The following is a 21,004-nucleotide window of genomic DNA, read 5'->3' on the forward strand; positions in this document are numbered from 1 at the left end:
TTGCAGTTGGAGATGCATTACTTGGTATTATAAAAGTTTCAGGAGGAAGCAGTTCGAGTAATTTCAAACTTCAGATTTTAAGTGTTTGAGCCTCCCTGACATCTACTGAACTGTGTTGGCAAAGTTCTCATCACCACTCCATAACGTTTGTCATCTAATTTATTAAACCTAATGCCTGCAGGGACCTGTAAGTGGTATTAGTCCTTACACCACCACCCTCACTGTAGCACTCTTCTTTAGTCACCGTTACAACTGAACGGTGGGCAAACAACAATGAAGGGACAATGAGTTAAAATCATACATTTTATTGCCAAGTAGCATTTAGGCTGACATAGCAAAGGGTTTTTCAGATAATCAAAATGTACACTTCTACTCAGATAATCACCTCTCCTGTATTTCTGAATCCCAAGCAGGTAGCAGATAATCCTTATTCTCCATTTCCCAGGGAGAAATGCTTCATTCTTCTTACAGCATTCATATAAAAATCACTTCGAATCTAGGAAATCACACTTCCTATTGTAAAATTTGAGGAAAAGGACTTCCTAGACTTCCATTTACATCTTTACTTCTTTCTCTGTCATACCTCAGTCTTCCAACTTCGGAACGCCAAGACAGAGCTTCCAAACAATTCCCAAAGCACTGCGCTTTCAACCTGGAATTATTTCACGTTTATAAAGAAATTTTATACCAGTCATTTGAAAGAAAGAAAAAAAAAAAATCAAGTCAAATATAAAACTTCCAACAAATAAGAATAAGTGGTTTAGAACAATTTTACTTTGCTCATTTCATTATGCGGCAGGTACTGTACAAAACTGCCACAGAAACAGTGGTACTGAAGACTACCTAAGCATCTTACACAATGTTAGGTTAAACCCAAGCACTGAATACTCAGAGCACTTTAAACATGTTAAACAATATAGATAGGCAACAGCACAGCCCAAATGCCAAAGGATCTGCCTATTTTATACACCATTTTAAAAGCACTTCATGAAGTTGCATGAATTCCAGCTGACATCACGTAATTTGTTTCCAAAGATGCTTATTGCGGAGTATTTCTTTCAGATAAATGTACAAGAAAGAATATTATTCTTAGGGCTGTGGAAAAGTGACACGCATATTGAAGCTGAAGGCTTATTTCTGGTGATGTCAACAGGATTTTTGCCACTGACTTTACTGATGCAAAGGTATCTTTTATCTACTCATTCTTCTGTTAGATAAAAGGTGTAAAGGCCAGCTCAGATTTACAAAATAGCTATTTGAAGAATACTTCCATGAGGCACACGTGCAATACAAAAATGAGTTACCACAGATATCAAAACTACAGCCTTTAGTACTCACAGATACACCGCAGCAAAAGCAAATCAGAACAGAGAGGACAGCACCACCGTTAAACTTCGCTGAGTTCCTTCTTAAGGCTACGTAACTGCGTACTGGGAGGAAAGACATCAATACTTTCTTTTTGGCATTACTTTCCTAGGTAAATGGATGATATCATGTTTTAAATCAAGTTATTACAATGTACTTCAAAATAAATGTTTCTATACATGTGACTTGCTTCATATCTACAGATATACTCCAACAGACATGATTCAGAGATGTTTAACAGAGATCTATAAAAATATTTTAACATTCATGTAGTTTAGAGGCTTAGTGGTAAGAATGATGATTTCTCAGTATGAACAGACTCAGTAATAATTGTTAGTCTCATCTTGAGAAGCTGAAGATTACCTGGGTTTTCTGATCAAAAGCAGTGGCAGAATATGTGACTGCTTAAGTGCATCTCACCAAGGTTCACATATTTATGTTAAAGCCATCCTATGATAAAATCCCAAGGAGCAGAGGTAAATATAATGCTATTAAAACTTAAGTTTTACATTTCAAATCACAGGTTCAAATATGATGTTTTAGCTATGTGAAGCTGTGTGAAGAGTCACTAGGCTTCAACTTTATTCTATTTACTACCAACTAAATGACTTTGGTTTTCTGTAATGTTAGGCCTACCTCTGGTATACCAACTGCATCAGCTCCTGTCTAGAACTACCTTTGCAGTGTAAGTATCTACATTCTTCCTAACAGATAATGCTAGCTTGAAAACAGTGCTATGTTAACGTAGCTCTGAGTTTCAAAATCAAAATTAGCCTTTTTCTGGCCACCCTGAGCTGGCTCTTGTCTGCAAACCCTAGAAAAACAGTCCTCACAAGGAAGGGACAGAGGAAACATTCCTGGAAAGATGCTGAGCAACTTAATTTCTTCAGCTGAACTTAGGAAAGCGGTGCACTTTGTAGAATCAAACATTAATTTGCTCAAGAATTTAAGGGCAATATAAGCTATGCTAGTTTATTTTTCATTCCTGTCCACAAAAAAAAAGACAAAAAAAAAAAAGAAAAAAAAAGGTCAAACCAATTTAAACCACTACAAGTAAATGAAACTCTTGAGGATTGAGAATCTTTCTGGTAAGTTCTTTACCTGAAGGTATATGCATTTCAAATATTTAGAAACATTTAAGACTACCTGTTTTCTGTGTGTGAAATAAAAAGCTCCAACAAAAAAAAAGGCAGTAACAGCATGCATTTTAATTTCCAAAACATCCTGGGGACAGATACAGTCTTTGAGTTTGCTGCTCATTCTTTCATGTTTCACAAGCTGTTCAAGATGAAACATAGCCACAGAACACTTCACAGTTAAGGCTCAGGGTCGTGTGATAACTATAAAGGAATCTAAGCATGGATAACTGCCTTCCCATTTTCTTGGCAACAGATCCCACACACCGTAGTGAGCTAGCTGAAAAATAAACAACAGATGACAAGTCTTCTGTTAAATCTGCTTCTTCATTATGCTAAGCCCCTTTTAGCAGCACCCTCTGACGCTGCACAAGGGACTTGCCCCTAGTGCCACATGTAGACAGCCACAAGGAACAAGAAACAGACTGCATCAGTGTCAATTCAAAACCTCTTAAGTGAACAGATACTTCTCAAATTGAGAGCTGAGTCACCTCTTCTGACCAGACCTACGATCTCCTCTCCCAGAGAGCTACCTTATCATTTGTAAACAACTGACCATCTAGGAGACCACTCTGGTGTCTTTCACTGTTCAAACCATCATCCACTTTTGTTTATGGCATTTCCCATAAACCAAAAATCTTCTGTTGCCAAACAGTTGAAGACAGATGGTCTCATAAATTTTTACAAATACTGTTCCAAATTCATAACATACTTAAAGCAAACTTCACACATTCACCTTAAGCTTGCACAGTACAGAAAAAAATATAAACCCCCAGTAAAACCATGCAAAAAAACCCAAAGACCATCAAGTTAACATACCTAAATACAAATCAAACCAAATAGAACATCAAAAGAATATATAAAGTATGATTTTGTTCAAGATCTTGAATAACAAAGTATTAGCAGTTTTCTTGTGTTGGGGTTTTTTGGGGGGTGAGAGGGAATGATGGTGGGTTGGTCTGTTGTGGGTTTTTGGAGATAAAGCAAAACAAGACTTAATTCCTCACCTTTCTCAAGCCCTGGATCTTTAGATACCAAAGAAGTCTGAGCACTTAATAAGCATTTAGTGTAATATATTCATACTTAGACTAAACTTTGTATTTCCTTCCATATAGAAAAGTAACTGAAATTCCCAAATTTACCACATTAACACAAAAGTGAATAAAGTAAGAAAGCATGTTAAGAGTATTCCCATCAGTGTTTTTAACACAGATTATTTCTGGTCCATTTTAAGCTGTGTGACGTAAGTCAAAACAAATCTTTTGAGATTTACTGTTGTTCTTTCCACTCCCCAAAATGTATTTGATTACCAGTTCTCTCACTTTAAAGGCATCAATGGAAATCTGCACCACTCTGACAGCACATTAGATAGAAAATTGCACCAAACCCAGGTTTAAAAAGCTGTACTACTGTTAGGTATTATGCAGTTACATAAACTGTAAAAATGCAGAACTTTGTAAAGTATCACAATCAACCTAACTTTAGATGTATAATCATGAATATTCTGAACAACTGATCATTTGACAGATAAACCAAAAAGCGCCTCATACAATAACTTAGTGTCTTCACCTCTAAGCTTCTACAGCATAATTCTACATCAACCAATTCAGTCCTGGACATCAAAGTAGTCAATTATCGGCTCTTCTTTTAACGGTTTGGATAAACCACTGTCTCCAGTAGTCCTGAAATTATAAGAATATTAGGTGTTACTTACCAGAAAAGACCCCAAAAACCGGTAATACTTATTACAAAAATGATACTGTACTGAAGAATAAATGTTCAAGAGGCCTTTTTAAAAGAAAGAGAAAAGAAACACAGTTGAAGTGAGTAATGATCAAATCTGCTTGCTTTCAAAAGCAAGAGTAACAAAAGCACATGGCAATACCAAATCCAAACACTGTAAAGACTTTTTTTTCCCCATAAGACAGAAGATTTTGTAGAATTAATTACTTCTAAAGCAATTTCACTTCTAGTAGTTAAAAATGAATGGCTAAGTCCCTTTTTTTAATTAGTTTTGCCACATAAGCCTTTTCATTATAGTCACTGAAGACAGGAATCCCAGAGGAGTAAGTGGAAATGAGGCATAACAACCTTTTCAACATTCACACTTACACTGTAAGCAGTCATTTTAGGTATGTGTTTTGCTCTAGATGCTTACTTCTGAAACAACTTACATTTTCTCTTCAGAACAGCCTACTTTGTGTTCCCGCAGCACCTTAAACACCCAATAGCTATTGCAATAGTTACTGCAAAATCAAGCTTTTCCCTTCTGCAAGCAGTACTGCACAGAACATGATTTCATATGCTAATCTGAAATAACATGGCGGGGGGGAGGGGGGGGGAATATCGGAAAGGTAAAGAATTAGCCATCCATTAAGAGAATTCGTGACTATGAGATGACTACAGGTACCCGAAGCTGGCAGGTCATACAAAGTAAAGCCTGTTCTATTAGACTATTCACCAAGAAACCTTGTATATCCCATCTTCAGTAGTTTTCACTACCTGAGAAAAGCAATAGTTCACCTTTAGCCAACTGTGTAGTCATACCTACGCAAGAAAAATACATTTACTACCTGTCCAAATAAATCATCTTATGCAAGTAAGACCTTACTCTTTCACACAGAACAGTTAAAGGTGAAAAACATCCCCAAAGCAGCCCTCTCTTCCCAACTATCTTATCTTTATGAAGCTCAGAATCACTCAAGTAACCCAGCACAAAACTGAAGAACACCGTTTTAAAAACAAATTCCTTACTTATCTGTTTGTTTGTAATGAGGAATAGGAGGTGGAGCCAGAGGCCTGCTCTGCATTTCTTTATCTAGCACAGAAGTTAAGGTATTGCTTGGACAAAAGGATTTCCCTCTAGGAAAATAAAAGAAAGGTTATTTAATTCAATAGGAAATTATATTCATCAAGAAGTTAGGGCAAAAGAGTTACATTTGTAAATAGCTGTTCTGGAGTCAGAGCTCATACTTGTATACTTAAATCACCTACTCAAATACTTAATTTTCCAATGATGGAGACCAATAGTGTGCCAAGTCCATTTTTCTTACCAAGATATGCAAGTATTCTAAATGTCTCTTGATAGCTGTCTATAAAAGATGCAGAAGCAGCTTACTAGATTTGCGTGCTGGTGCCCAGACTTCTTCCCTTCTGCATGTGAAGTGCACAATATGATCAACTATTAAAGTACCAAAAATGCAGTACTTGCTTTCTAGGTCAACATGTGTCTCTTCTTTCACAGAACAGATAAAAGATCAGAAGCAACACCTTACTTACTTAACTTGGTACCCTGCGAACACAGTTCACTGCATCTTCACAACATGTTGCCTAATGTTTTGGAAACATGTTTTTAAACTCTGGCAGTGAAGTCACATTAAAATTGTTCATCATTCTGCACTCAAAGCAGCCCTGCTAAGCAGCACTATCCCAGGGACAATGCAACAACACTGCCTCTTCCTTTTCAGCTAGCGGAGGTGAACAAGATCACAGAAATTACATTATGCATTGGGGTGAGGAATAATCAGCTATTCCTGCCCTCCACACTAGTAACAGTCTATTATGTGCTTGTGACCACACAATGAATCACCCCACTTGTGCTTGTATCATCTGCAATGCAAGGGCTACCCTGTGGCTGTGGTGCAAAGCAGTGTTTTCCCCAGTACAGGAGAACAGTGTACTTCAGCAGGTACATTGTACATTTGTATGTTTTAGGCATATACTGGCTGTGAATCACACCCAACTTCAGTATGGCAGTCCATGCTCAAAGGCTGAACTGGCTAGAGAAAGAGGAAGGATATTAAGAAAACCCAAACCCAAACCACCCACAGAAAAACAAAGCAAACTAAAAGCCAACCCTAGACTGGTCCCCAAATGCATCAAATTACAAAGACATTATTAGAAAATTCCAAATAATTACCAGACACACTATATCTCTAACAGGCTGTGAAGATATCTTCCTACAGATTATCCTATAAATTCATGAGCCACTTTGAAGACTGAACTTGCTTTATTTCAACTTGCAGTCACTGTTACGACTTAACTACAAGACTGAAAAACCTTCACTATCACCATCTTTTCCATTCACAATTTCTTTTTCACGTTATTTGTCCCCACAAAAGATGAACAAATTAAAACTCTTAAACCTTGGCAAGATCAATTTCTTACCTTTCTTGTACTTTCCTCCAAACCCACGCTATTGGCATTTTAAGACCAAACTACGTCTGGTACACTAAACTGGATTACTTTCCTATTTCTATCTGAATGGTTTCTATTGGAAGAGTTGTCAACCATTGGAACTGGCTGCCCTGGGAAGTGGTGGAGTCACTGTCCCTGGAGGTATATTAAAGATGTGTAGATGTGCTGCTTAGGGACATGTTTCGTGGTGGATTTAACAGGGTTAGGTTAAAGGTTGAACTCAATGATCTTACGGGTCTTTTGCCAACCAAAATGATACTGTGATTCTATGTCAATCATTAAATAATGTTTCCTCCTTGCTTACTTTAGTCATGAATTTTTAAACAAGCTCCTCCCAGAGCAGAACCCTCCAGACCATGAGATTTCCTGTGTTGACTAATCACGTTAAATTCCTACTTTCAAGTTCATCTTGTTCTTTTCAAAATTACATTCCAAATAGCAAAAAATGCTGCAAAACAATAGACTGTGTATTGCTGTAATTCCAGAAATGTGATGAGTTCCATGCTTGGTCACATACTTGGCAATTCATGTTTTTCCCCGCCTCTGCCAGAGCCCTAAGCAGTTTAAATCTCACATCAGTACGCACACAGATGAACACCAGTTCTATTTCAGAGCTTATAAAATAGTAACTTTTATCTTATTTCCATCACGTCTTGTTTCCATCAGTTCTAAAAATAAAGGGGCAAATTCCTGTGATATTCTGGCAACGCAGACGAAAACCTCCACAACATCCTCAAGGAAAGTCAGAAGTCCACTAAAACATGAAGTGGTGATCCCTGACCCCATTTCAGTATTGTTTTAAACTGAGTATGACAGTCTGTTCAAATGAACTGCAAAGTTCTGAAAACACAGATCATCAGTTGAAAGAGTGTTCTCATTTCCCCAACACTGAAAGTGTTCCTTATTCAAAAGGAAAAGTTACTTGCCACTGACTATAGATTTTTCCAAGATTATATTATGTTGAATACACACATTCCAACAGCAAGTATCAGCTGAGAACAGCTGATTTTCCCCTCTTTAATAAAATGGGTAAAAACTCCTCTTCTCCTTTATATGCCAAGCCTGGCATATAAAGCCAAATGCTCCCACTATCATTTCAGTTACCTTAATTGTAGAGCCCTACCTGAAAAGATTAAAAGCGGCCTACGGTAAATAGGGAAGTATTTGGTTGTCTTCTTCCATTTTTATCACCTGTGGTTTGCAAAATATGGAAACCCAACTGACTGGAGGTAAATAGGTGAAAGGAGGAAAGGCTAGAAAGGCCCTCATTACGAAGAGTAAGATGTCATGTCTTTAAAAGATCAGGCTAAATCTTGCTTCTGTAGTAAAACAAGTAAATAAATGAGAGTTCTAGAACGCAGGAAAACAGAACACTTGGAAGACGACACATGCGCTTATTTCTGCAATTAGCTAAAGTCTTTCTAGAAAAAGAGAACGTTCTCCCCAAGAAAGTATATACAGCAGCTCTCCACTGAAGCTAAATGTTCCCAGGATGTAGATTAATACATCAAACCTTTCAAAATGAGGAGAGATCAGTCCGTGTACTGTTTGAGAAGATCCCGGAACAAAATTAGCTTTGGTCACATCAAAGCCTAGCTCTGTTTTAGCTTTGACAAGATTAATTGTGTGTCTCCCCCCCATAAAAAAAAGCAGAAGATATATACAGCGGACTGTCCAGTCATGAAACCGCAGAGGCTTTAGAGACGAAAAATTATCAACTCACACTTAAGCAAAAGGTACACCACTTCTTGTATACCTTCACGACACACAGGGCAATGCTAGATTGACTCCAATCTCCCAAAATTCTGTGAATCTCTCTGTTGTTTTGGTTTGTGGCTTGCTTTGTTTGGTTGGGTTTTTTTTAATCCAAAGAAATAAAAGGAAATAAAGAAATTAAACAGCCCATTATACTCAATTCATCTGGAAGAAAACCAAACAACTGAATTCAACTAAATAGGTGTACAATGGAAAACACACAAAACAAAAAAACCCTTGACAAATTATTTGCCACAAAGGAGAAGGAAAGCAGATCCTCCCTTCCTGCTATCATAAATCATGGCTCTCTATCATCAGCTGTAACAAAACTGTGAAAATGGAACCAAAAGGCTCCGCAAGTACTTTGGACATTTTTGTATTAAAGTTGCTATTCTATGTTCTATTAACGTATTCTCAAAATAAGGAAAAAAGACAACTGCCTGCCCCAAGCAACAAAGATGGTTTTTAGCAGGACTCCAAGGAAAAACAATGAGAACATAAATAACTATCTGCTGACTCTAAGGCACTGGTAGTGCTGGCAGGATGGCCTGTGGTCCAAAACTGAACTGTGAAAACCAGGACTCAAACTTATCTTCCCCTTGAAGACTAGAATTCAATTTTTATAACTCCAGGATTGATCTACTTGATATGAAATAGTACAAAATTCTTTGCCCACCCATCTGTCCAGAACTGACTCCATACAGCCTTGCAATAACGATCTATTCTGTTTCAGACAGAGCAGGTTTTTGCAAGAAGTGTCTCTCAAAGCTGATACCATTTGGGTGGAACAATGAAGCATCTCCCGATTAGACTGCCTAGACTAAACATATACTATTTCATAAGCTGTCAAGAGGCAACACATACTATTCTCAGAGCAAACAATGTCAAGATTGAAAGAAAAACAGTAAGAAGGAGATGCAGCTCTTTTCTGGAGCAGGACTGCTGTTTAAACCACCTTGGCTGGTGACCTGTAGCACTATTTGTACTTACGCTGCTCAGAAAGCCTTAGAGGCTACAGGTGGTGAGATAGTCATTGGAAAAGACCTTTGTGAATGCAAAGGGTAGAGAGAAAGACTTTTCCTCACTGCAGAGGAGAAAATTCCTAGAGAGTGAAGGGTAGAAGTCCTTAAAGTGACAGTATCTTCAGGAAGCCAACAGAACTTCTGTCAAACTGGATGCAAAGTAATTCCAGATACCAGAAAGGCTGTAGACAGTTAAATCACTAAATAGAATGAACTTGTACCTGGAGATCATCTGGACATGTTTCAGTACCTGAAAAACTTAAAGAGACCAAACAATAAATCTGTTTCCTCTAAACACACTATTTCCTTTCAACCCTGCCACTGGGATGTGCAGTTTTTGCCTTCTGGGATGCAACTGCCATGACCTGATACAGGTGTTACATGTAGTTACAAGGGGTTTATTTTATTTAGGTCTTTGTTCCTGTTGGTCTTGCATAGCCTGCAGCTAGGTAACCACTCCTGAACTGTCTGCAGACATACCTCATTGAGAGCAAACAAAATCCTGGGTGAAGAAGAATAAATAATAGAGAACACTTCAACAAGACTGTGGCAGGATGTGGTTTTCCTAGTGAGAACAATATGCAGGGACCCTGTCACCTTCCTGAAAAGTCCCCCTGTTCGTGAGGGGAGACTGACCCTATTGTTTTTGGAAGGAAGAGGAAAAGGATGGGCCTTACAGGCATGACTGTTCTTAAAAAACACTTCCAGGATGTTCAAGTCCATACAGGCAGCTTAAACATTGGTCACTAAATAACAACAAGCAATGCTCCTTAACAGGCTCTGGCATCCAGCATTATTCATAGGAGAAGGAAATTATACGAGTAAAAGAATTTAAGAAACCACTGACAGGTACAGTAAAGTGCATGTGTCAACTTGGAGTGGAAAGCCTTGCCCTTTCTACCATACCAGTCTGGACAAAGGTCCAGGTAATGTCCTTTCGAAAAGTAACCTTTGAACATGGTTCAGAAGGAATCTGATATTGCAGCTCCTCAGAAGATGGTGACTGCAAAGATGACCAAGAGGGAAGCATGGAGAAGGGCATTTGTAAGGATTTACTCAGGGTTTTATACTTCCAGTGACACCAGAACTGTAATTCAGACCAACCTTCCCCAGCTATATCCCCTTCATTTCCTTCTCTAATATGAATTGCCTTCTGTGGGTATTATCTAAATATTTCCAGTTTTGCTTGGAAATCTCTCCAATCTGCAGTAATTCCAGGTCTCCCTTTGTCCAGTAATATACTCTGTGGCAGGTTCGGGCAGATGAAGAACAAGTAAGTTCTAATACCAAATTTTTTCAAAGAAAGTGAGAATGTAGGTATGAGTTCTCAATTCAGCAATTATATTTTCTTAAAATTTGACGCCTTTTACCATTTTTGATACTTCTATCAAATTTAGCTGATGGCAAAAAGACAAATAGTTACTATGAAGATGAATGGAAAACAGCCTTGCAATCTTCTATCAGCTTTTTAATGGCTAATTGGGTTTTCTTCTCTGAAGATTTACTTGACTAGTAGAAATAAAAGCCTATGAAATTATTAATTTTAAAACTACCTTAAATATCTACTGGAAATTATTGCATATTGATGGAAATGAACTCAAACTCAAGTAAGTGATAAAAATATCCAATTATTTAAATGATCATTAACAGATTTGAAAACAACCATGGATTACATACTTCACTGCAGTGATAACAACATTGCGCTTTGGTTCGTTGTCGTAGCTCACGCTTTCAATGCCATAAACCTGAGCTAATTCATGGATGATTCTGCGATGATCTCTGTTCATTGGTGGGTAACAATGGCTCTTCTTTGTATGCTTGCCCTGAATTCAAGAGAAAAGGTTAAGAACAAAATCAAAAGGTAAAGTTTTCCTTTGCAGGGTCACGGGGAAGAAAAGAATTAAAAAGAAAGTACTTCTACCTCTAAAATTTTGCTGCTACAACAACATTATTACCACAAAATGCTAATCATAGAATAGTTAGGGTTGGAAAGGACAGTAAGATCATCTAGTTCCAACCCCCCTGCCATGGGCAGGGACTCCTCCCACTAAACCATGTCACCCAAGGCTCTGTCTAACCTGGCCTTGAACACAGCCAGGGATAGAGCATTCACAACCTCCTCGGGTAAACTATTCCAGTGCCTCACCATCAGTACAGTAAAGAACTTCTTCCTTATATCCAACCTGAACTTCCCCTGTTTCAGTTTGACCCCATCACCCCTTGTCCTATCACTACAGCCCCTGATGAAGAGTCCCTCTCTGGCATCCTTGTAACCCCCTTCAGACACCGGAAGCTGCTCTGAGGTCTCCACACAGCTTCTCTTCTCCAGGCTGAACAGCCCCAATGTTCTCAGCCTGTCTCCATACAGGAGGTGCTCCAGCCCCTGATCATCCTCGTGGTCTCCTCTGGACTTGTTCCAGCAGTTCCATGTCCTTTTTATGTTGAGGACACCAGAACTGTACACAATACTCCAAGTGAGGTCTCACAGGAGTAGGGTAGGGGGCAGGATCACCTCCTTTGACCTGCTGGTCACCTCAGTATTGACAGAAAAATAATCTAAAGATGATAATTTATTCCCCCCATATTATGTATTCGCTATTATTCCCATCACCTCAAAGTACACACACATATGTATCAAATATAATTTTACTTATGGGGACTTCTTGTACCTTATACAATGTAATAGCAATACCCAAATAGCCTGAGGGGCAGAACTGATCTTTGAGATACTGAATTGTCATGTGGGCCTAACTGGTTCATCCTGACCATGATTAAGGCTCAAGTTACCACTGAGTAATTCTCCCTTTAGGTCAGAAAGGGTGAAGACTGTCACATGTGGTTTGGTTTCATTCTTTCATTCTCTTCTGTAATGTACAAGCGTGTTAACAGACAACATTTGTCTGCTTTATAGGATCATTATTTAACAAATAGCTGGATACTGCTGAGAAATAAAGCACTGAAGATGCTCTTGAGACTTCTAGTTCTCTTGTTCTGTCATATTTGATGTCACTAATTTACTGTATATGGCAAGTTCTAGACGTGTGGCTGCCCTTTCTTTAATATACAGTACATCTATTGGTTTGATATTAGTACATGCATATGCATTGGTATACACAGTTATATATATATATAAATATCTATGTATGTACATACTTGTGACCTTGTGCATATAATAAAGGTATATGTAAAATAGGATAACCACAGGCAGCACAACGTTGGGCAAATTATCTTTAGGTAATAACAGCTGTTCTATGCATCTATTACTAAATGCCTGAGGTTGAAGGGGCCTGAACATAATTACATACAGATGGCCCCCTTTAAGACTTTAATTCCAATGTGAAAACAACGGCCAAGAACATGAAACAGGTTAACAAGCACACAGATTGTTTAAGAAAACATCATACATAAAAAAGAAGGGAAAAAGTTACATAACTGTCCTCAGGGGGTAGAAGGAAGGAAATTACTGCTTTCTACATGAAGTGTACTCTTTCTTGAGCTAAGGGCAACTGAGAGTAGCATGGTTTATACTGTCCTTTGAACCACATACACTGGGTCAGGCACAGTGCAGCAGCAAGCCAGGACTATGCTCACCTGACAGGCCTGAAGGTGGAATTCTGCTTTCACTAGAAAAACAAATGATTCTGTTTTGGCATACTGGAGTCTGCCAAACAGCTGTGGCTGAATCCGAATTTCCTTAAAGAAGGACTTCCTCGCACACTGGCAAACGCAGGAAGGTATACATAAGTTTGTGAGCCAGCTCCATTACAGCAATCAGAACCACCTAGGCTTTCCTCCTCAAAGTTTGACCCTTTAAACATCATCTTCAGTGCTTAACACTTGACTAACAGAGATCCAAAAATTAATGAGAATCATTGATACATTAAAGCCTAGCACTTGACTGAATCTTCAAACCAAGCTTGGCTGTCACCAAAGTTATCCTGAGTTACTACATCTCCCAAAAATTTTGTTCTATTTACAATTGTGTACTCTATTCGAGCTTAAACAGATTCAGTGTCAACTCATAACTATTAGTATTAATAAAGTTCAGTAACATTAAACTCCCCCCCCCAAAATAAACAAACCTGTTTCTTACAATAGGTCATACAGAATACCTGCATACTGACCTTATTCACAGCTTCCACAAGCATTCTCATTTCCTTCTCAACATCACTGACAAACTTCAAATCCTTCCTACAAAAACAGTATTCTAGGTAAATGAGGTAAGAGTGTACACAGTATACAGTATCTTCATCTTTTGTAACATCATTTTCAACAAGAACAACATTTAAGGTCTCAACTGAAGCAGAAGCATTTTGATTTATTACACTATTTACACTTCAAAAAGGTTAGTATGTCATTGCTATTAAAAAAATAACAATTCTTTTTCCTTCAACCCTTAGAACACAGCATAAAAGTCTATGATACAATTCTACTGACAAAAGAAATCTGCATTTTAAAATGGATAATATAGATTTTAAAGTTGCTATTTCAGCAGTTTGTAAATTACTTGTCACTCAGGCAATTCACTTAAGTAGAATACATGGTTAAACACAAAAACGGGGATTGGATAAACAGAGTAGAGTTCTTTTCCAAGACAGAGGAAAAGTGCACTGACTTTGGTGGCCTACTTGTCTAGCATAACAAATTAGTAAGAAGAAGCAGCATAAGGCTACTTGCAAGCAAAGAAAATGTTCTTGACAGGAGATAGAAAGGATTTTGTTCTATCTTGCTTAATCACAGTAAGTCAAGTTTTCACATAAAGGTAATCTTTGCACTCTGCTCTTAAATAAGCAGGTAAGCTAACTCCAAAAGTAAGGTTGTTATTTGTTAGGGCACCATCCCCATGGGGAAAAAAAGGCTACCTGAATATTTCACATCTCAAAGCTGGTTAGTAGTAAACCTTATTTCTTCAAAACCAGGCATCATTCCATACTGACACACCACCACTTTGCGAATGATGTCAGAATTTCATCAGTCAAGAAGTGCTACTAAAGCAGGCACCATCATCTTCAGTAGATGCCCTACTAAAGCTCTGGATGCTGACCAAATGGTCTCAAGGAAACACAGAAAATGGCAACATCAAGTAGTCCGGCTGCCAACATCATCTGATCACTGGTTTGGTGGGATTCAGCCCATCACTGGAAAGCCTTCAAGGTATTGTAACAATGGAGGGACCATTATAGGATGGACCATAGTGGATGTCCATCCATCATCAGAACTCCTAGATCTTCAGTGGAGAAAAGTACTACATTGGGAAAAATCCCAAAAGGACCTGGACTTGTAGAGTTAAGAAGAAAGAGGTCTGTGAACATCTCAGCTGTGAAATACAGAAACAGCCCATGAGGCTTTGGAAAGAATATTGCAGCAATAACCCCAAAACCAAACTGCAACAACCACCAAACCCACTGATACCTTTAGGATGAGCTTAACTCCAGAGAGTCAGAAAGCAAATGCTACATGGAATGCCAGCCATGAACACCCAAATTTCAAAGTGAAGTGACCACAGGAGGTAAGAAAACAAAAACAAATGGAACCAACAACCAAAGGGTCCACAAGTACCTGATGTGTTATATTTAAAAACCTGCTGAGGAACCAGCTCACAGACTGGGGGATACGTTCAAAAACAACCAACCCTTCAGGAACCTACAGAATCATAGATTCAAGCAGGTTGGAAGAGACCTTTAAGATCCTCAAGTCCAACCTTTGCTCCAGCTCTGCAAAAGCCACCACTAAAGTGATTCCAGGGCATGGTGATTGCATCACTTTCCTGGAAGTGTTCAAAAACACAAACCCAGAGTTATTAGTTCAAAGCCACCAGTGAAATCAACCAGAATTTCTGTCAGAAATACTCGGAATGTGTCTTAGCTTCCAGAAATCCCAAGATAGTCAAGACTGAAGCACTCAAATAGAAGACAAAACAGAAAGCATAGTATGCAGAGGATGTGGGTGGGGGTTGTGTTGGTGGTGGCAGAAGAAGATGAATCCCGTTGTAGATCATTTCACAAGAAGATAAACCAAAGAGAAAAGAAATCCTGCAGTTCAGTGGTCTTCATTGTATGATTCTGATCAGATACACGGGACAGTCAGACCTCCTTATTTCTCACTTGTACTTGTTTCTGGTTCTGGTTTAGGTTGCTTGATTTACTCTTACATTCTGTGTGGCTGCTTATGTAAAATTTTCACTAGTCTCAACATATCAGCAAATTAGTTGTCATTCCAAACTGCAGAGTATTTATTAGTGCAACGCTTTTGATACTACCTTGACTTTTTATTGCCTCATTTTCAGTTGCTTCAGCCTGGCAGCCCTCTTTGCTGTCAGCACTGGCACAGGCTTAGCTCTGTGTCAGTCAAGTGTTTTATTAATTCCATTTCTTTATTTTTAAAATAAAGGCAGTAAGGAAAAAAAAAGAAAAGAAATTGATGGAGGGAAATAATTTCAATCATTTCAGGCTATGGGAGCATGTTTCATTACTTAGCTACCGCTTTAGTCTTTGTCTTGAAAAGATAACAAGGAGCACCCATATAGGGTTGGTTGCATATGAAAGCAGCAGAGGCATGAGACATACAGGTCCTGATTTGTAGTGAGAAGAATGGTGAAAAATTATGTTCCCCGTTCTAAATCTGGTCCTGATATAGAACAAAGCAACCTGTCAGGCACTTGTTACTTCTCATGTCCTCATTTTGGAGGTCTTGAGATGTATGCATCAACTCTTTTGCCTCAGTTATCACCTACTGCCAGGGCTGGAGAGTAAAACATGGGCATTTTTACAAGAGTAAATGGAACTGCTCTACATTTCCCATCTTGCTCTCAACACTGATACCTGCCAGCATTTAGAACACATACCTTGCATCTTCTTTTAGAAGCTCACTGTACTTTGGTCCGGAAGTACGGATATTAAAAGGATCAGAATTATCATCTATTTCAAGAGCCTCAGCAAGACGCCTAAGTTTAAGGGCAGGAGGGAAAAACCAAAATGTAACAAAACCACAAGCAAACAAAATAAACCCACAAATCCACCCAGCCTCCCAAACAGGTTGTCACTGAAGGGTCAAGAAAAGGGTTACTAATACAGATGGAACAACTCACAGAAAATGCAGTCTGTACATTTGAAACTACACATTTCGTACTTTTCACTAGAATATTCTTGTGAGATCTCAGATCACTCAATACAGATCAGGGACCATCTCCACATTTATCAGTTCTCTAGGTCATGCAGGAAAGGGGTTTTTGTCCATAGCATTAACTTTCTGAACATGAACTTCTGAACAGGAAAAAAAGCAAGTTTAGTGCCCACCTGTTTCTCTGCAGAGCTAAGCATTCTTCATCACATTGCAACCTGAATTAAGAAAGAAAATACAACTAGAATCACTGCTGCTACTCACACTTTTCAAACTGTAGCTTTGTTGGTATCATATCGTTATGACAGCCTAAAGAAGTAGGAAGAGTGTGTGAGAATAGTTTATTGTATTAGATCAGATAATACAGCTAAACAAACAAACCACAAAGATCTTTGAGCACACAAGCCCTTCTCCTGCCCTTGAACAGAAGCAGCAGTTACCAGCTCCATACCAAAGTAGAGAGAAACAGCTTCTGAACTGGATTATATTGGTAAATTAGATCATTTGAGTAAACAAATGCAGTTGGTATCAGCATCAAGGGGATTCTAGGAAGGATGGGATACCAACAGAGTAAGCTGTGACAGTCAGTTCTATGCATCAGTCAGGAAAACCATGAAAGTTAGCTATGCATATGGAGGATTATGATGCACCATAAAAAATCAGTATTTCAATGAAGCCCATAACTTCTAGCATCAGCAGAGTTACAAATTTAACTTTTCTGAACTTCATCTTTGTCAAGTATTTCATCATTTTAAGGGATTACAATGTCAGAGATTAAAATAATTCTGTTGATAACAGTTCCTTGACTTCAAACAATTAATTTCCACAGGGGAAACTGGTTCATTCAGTGGTATGTATTATGTTTGGAGACCTACAGCTATGGGATCCACAACTTCTGGTGGAGGCAGAAAAAAAACTAACATACTTGCACTCTAAGATCAGCCTGACACTGTTTAAAGTAATTTGCTGAAGAATCATATTCTCCTCCTCTAGAAGAGGAATGCAGCCAACTTTGAGAAGCTACTCTAGGTCTAAACAAATACGGTATCCTCCAGAACAAGAGAGAGACAGAAAAGAAATCTCTGCACAGTTTGCATAAAATATTCTGCTATTGTAAATGAATAAAGCAGTAAGTTACTTTGAAAATAAGGGAGTCTGACAAGAAGCTAGAAAAGATTTGCACCAAGAAAAGGAATCTCTGGTGATTTCAACTGTTCAAAGAAAGGGCAATAAGTCTGCCCACACAGAAACATGTGTGGCAGTGACTACAGCACCATTTACATTATATATTGCAAAGGCTGGGACACCAACAGAGACACTGTTGCCTTATTCGCAATCCTGGCAAGTATACAGCTGCTATGACATTTCTGTCCTTTCTGATACGAGTTCATCTTGCCCATACATTCAGAGTTAATTAGTTCAGTGTAGAAAATTACGCAAAAGGACTTTGTAATAAATGTGCTCCAATTTCATAGACATTAAACAAATAAACAGAACAGAATGACTGGCCAATATATGCTGGTATCAGCTTTTGATACAGGAAGCAATGAAGCAGCTGTATAGGAAAATTTCACTATTTTGACATTACATAATATAAAGGAACATGAGATCTTAAAACACATTGAAATAATCAAATTCACTATTAAGAAAGGAGAGATGGTACCAGAAATAAACTAAACCCAGAAATATAGGAATTTCGAGGCAGAAGACTTCAGGAAGACAAGTTTCTGACAGCAGGGTGTTGGAGAAACTTGACAATTCCTTAAAGAAATTATACAAGAAGAGACAAGTGATTCCAACCCTGAGGAATATCAGGAGGAATAGAAAATCACCAAACTTAAGTCAGAGGTGCTTTTGTGACTTAAAAGCAGATTTGCACTAAAACACAGAAATGCCAATCAAACGGAGATTAAAATGCAATAAATGTAAAAAGAGTAATAGACAAATATTATAAATAGTAAGATGATGACCAGGGGAAAACATGGGCTATTAACCATCCAGGATGGAATGCTGGGTGCTGAAATCTAAGGTAATAGCAAAAAGTTAGTGTCTAAAAACCTGAAGTCCAGAGTTTGCTGGGTAGAAACTCAAACTACAATTCTATTGTTCCATATACAATTAAAGCAACAAAACTGCCAATAACAGAGATGTCATTCTACATAAAAGCAAAAATCTGAACCACTAAGGAGCTGCATAATACTTTTTTAGCAGTATTGTCAAAGTAGAGCCAGGCTATTTAAAGTCTTTCTATTTTAGCTGGGATTTTGCTCACAATATTATGTCTTTTCCACATTGATTGTGATTCAGGTATACACAAGGATTTGAAACATGTTTCTACATTGATCTCCTTACCTGGCCTGCTTCATTTCTTTTTTTGTAATAAGCCTGCTGATTTCCACTGAATCTCCAAGCTGTAGATCTGTTAACTTAGTGGCTATAGAAATAGCAGCTATTCTGAAAGAGAAGAGCATTAGATTTCATTTGAGGCAACACATAAACCTTTCAAAAGGTTTATAGAGCTGCAGATTTAAACCTCCAGGTGGAGGACGAGAGGCTGTTTACTCATCGCATTACGGAATGGGACTCTAGTTCCACATCACCTAGTTTTAGCTGCATAATTTAAGAGGCTACTCTGTCTCATCTCCCCTCAAGCAACCAGGAGCAAGGCATACTTCAGGGATTTTTTCAGAGCATCAATTCTGGGCGAGTCTAAGGCAGGCAGTGTGAATACTTTTTTTTCCTCACCTGCTTAACATGCAAACTGCAGCCGACTGTACAGCTTTAATTGCTTTTTTAACCTTTATGTGATTCTTCCTTAATTGTGTGTAACTAAAAGCTGTAAAGTGAATTTATAAAGTACTTTGAAATTTGCTTAGAAAATATGGATTATTCAAACCATAAGGAAAGAACAAAATGCCTTCTGAGATCAATAATATTTTCTTTCTAAAGATTCATCATTCCCTTCAATAACAAGCCTTCCCAGTCTGATTTGCTTGCTAAACTTTCTGTAACTAAAATATACATTAAGTTTTTAGTGAAATACCCCACACCATTCTCAAGCAAAATCCTGAAAATGGAACATTCAGTCCTCTTAATGATCTTTTCTGTTGAATTCAGATTAAAGGATATGTTTGTCTCTCTGTTTTACTTCACACTTTGAGAACTCATCATCTATCAGGAAGGAGGATAATCACATTGCATAAACCCAAAAAGCACTGAAAGGGACATTGGCTTCAGATTCACCAGATTCTCTCCCCACGTGTGTAGATGGTGGGAAAAAAGCTAAACCTAACTCCATGAAACCAGAATATTTTAATCTTTCAGTCACATTAACAGTTGCAGTTACCACACAAACTTAGCTGGCATTAAATGCTGCTTTTGTTGCTATCACATGGGCCAAGAGTAGTTTGTAGACAAGCATGAACCCATTTGAACCAGCAAACACTTGCTTAAAACTGATTGTTTCTTTCCCTTCCTCTTGACTTGGGCTCTGATTAGATAGGTACATGTGTTCAGCTTATGCATGCAAGGACTCTCACCGACTTCAAAGAACTATTTTCCTTACGTGAATACTTTTGCAGTGCCTGTTTCTATAGCAGAGCTATACAAACTGCAGAGAAATAACAGCCTTCAAGAATTTGGACTTGTAAGTATGTTACCTTCAAATGTCAGTTTAAACTGGTATTTCAAAGTTGAGTCAGTCTTCTGATTTGTATTCAAACTGCAACAGAACCTTTTCTTCTAAAGAAGAAAAGCTGATCACCACTCCTGTTACATCTGTCTTGCACTCAACTTTGACTAAAATTGGTATTAACTGTTTCTGGTTAGCACATTTCTCTCCTCGTTTTCATTAGGTAATATTAAGCACCTATTATGTCAATGCTAAGCCATCTTCTGACAGAATTTGAATCTGGGCAGCACTCAGTAGGAACAAAGCAGCACATCCTAAGCTGGGCTAGTATCAGGCCCTCAAACAGCAGTTCCAAATAAATCAAACATTAAGAAGAGTTCTTTAAAAGACAGAATCTGTGACTGTGCTCTCCTATCAACTGGGATGCAGAACAGAACTCAGGTTGAATATGTGTCCTGGTTCAGCTGGGATAGAGTTAACTTTCTCCCTAGTACCTGGTGCATTGCTGTGTTCAGGCCCTAGTCTGAGAACAGTACTGGTAACACGCCGATGGTTTAGCTGTTCAGTAGCACCAGCTACCCTGATCAAGGACTTTTCAGTCTCATGCTCTGCCAGTGAGGAGGGGCACAAGAAGCCAGGAGGGAGCAGACAGGACCCATGACCCAAACTAGCCAAAGGGGTATTCCATACCACAGCATGTCACGCCCAGTACGGAAACTGGGAGGAGCTGGCTGGAAGGAGCAGGCTGGGTATTGTTAAGTGGGTGGTAAGCAACTGTG

General features: G+C 38.4%; 1 protein-coding gene across 3 annotated transcripts in view; it reads right to left on the reverse strand.

Annotated features, from left to right (window-relative positions):
- Positions 1-289: 289 nt before the first annotated feature.
- The window catches only part of NFX1 (nuclear transcription factor, X-box binding 1), a 50,104-nt gene continuing 29,389 nt past the window's right edge, over positions 290-21,004 (reverse strand). The window contains exons 18-25 of one of the 3 annotated variants that reach the window (XR_010609776.1): positions 18,947-19,048; positions 16,771-16,812; positions 16,320-16,418; positions 13,600-13,666; positions 11,153-11,298; positions 5,256-5,363; positions 1,339-4,183; positions 290-652 (exon numbers count right to left, since the gene is read on the reverse strand). Coding sequence is in view for 2 of the 3 variants with exons in the window: in XM_065665609.1 (XP_065521681.1) it covers positions 4,108-4,183; positions 5,256-5,363; positions 11,153-11,298; positions 13,600-13,666; positions 16,320-16,418; positions 16,771-16,812; positions 18,947-19,048 (640 nt within the window). In the remaining variant the exon portion in view is untranslated. Of the gene's footprint in view, positions 4,184-5,255; positions 5,364-11,152; positions 11,299-13,599; positions 13,667-16,319; positions 16,419-16,770; positions 16,813-18,946; positions 19,049-21,004 lie in introns of all 3 variants that reach the window. The other 2 variants (XM_065665609.1, XM_065665608.1) reach the window with 2 other exon arrangements.

The sequence above is a fragment of the Lathamus discolor genome, chromosome 2 (genome assembly GCF_037157495.1).
Source record: "Lathamus discolor isolate bLatDis1 chromosome 2, bLatDis1.hap1, whole genome shotgun sequence".
Classification (NCBI taxonomy): Eukaryota; Metazoa; Chordata; class Aves; order Psittaciformes; family Psittacidae; genus Lathamus; species Lathamus discolor.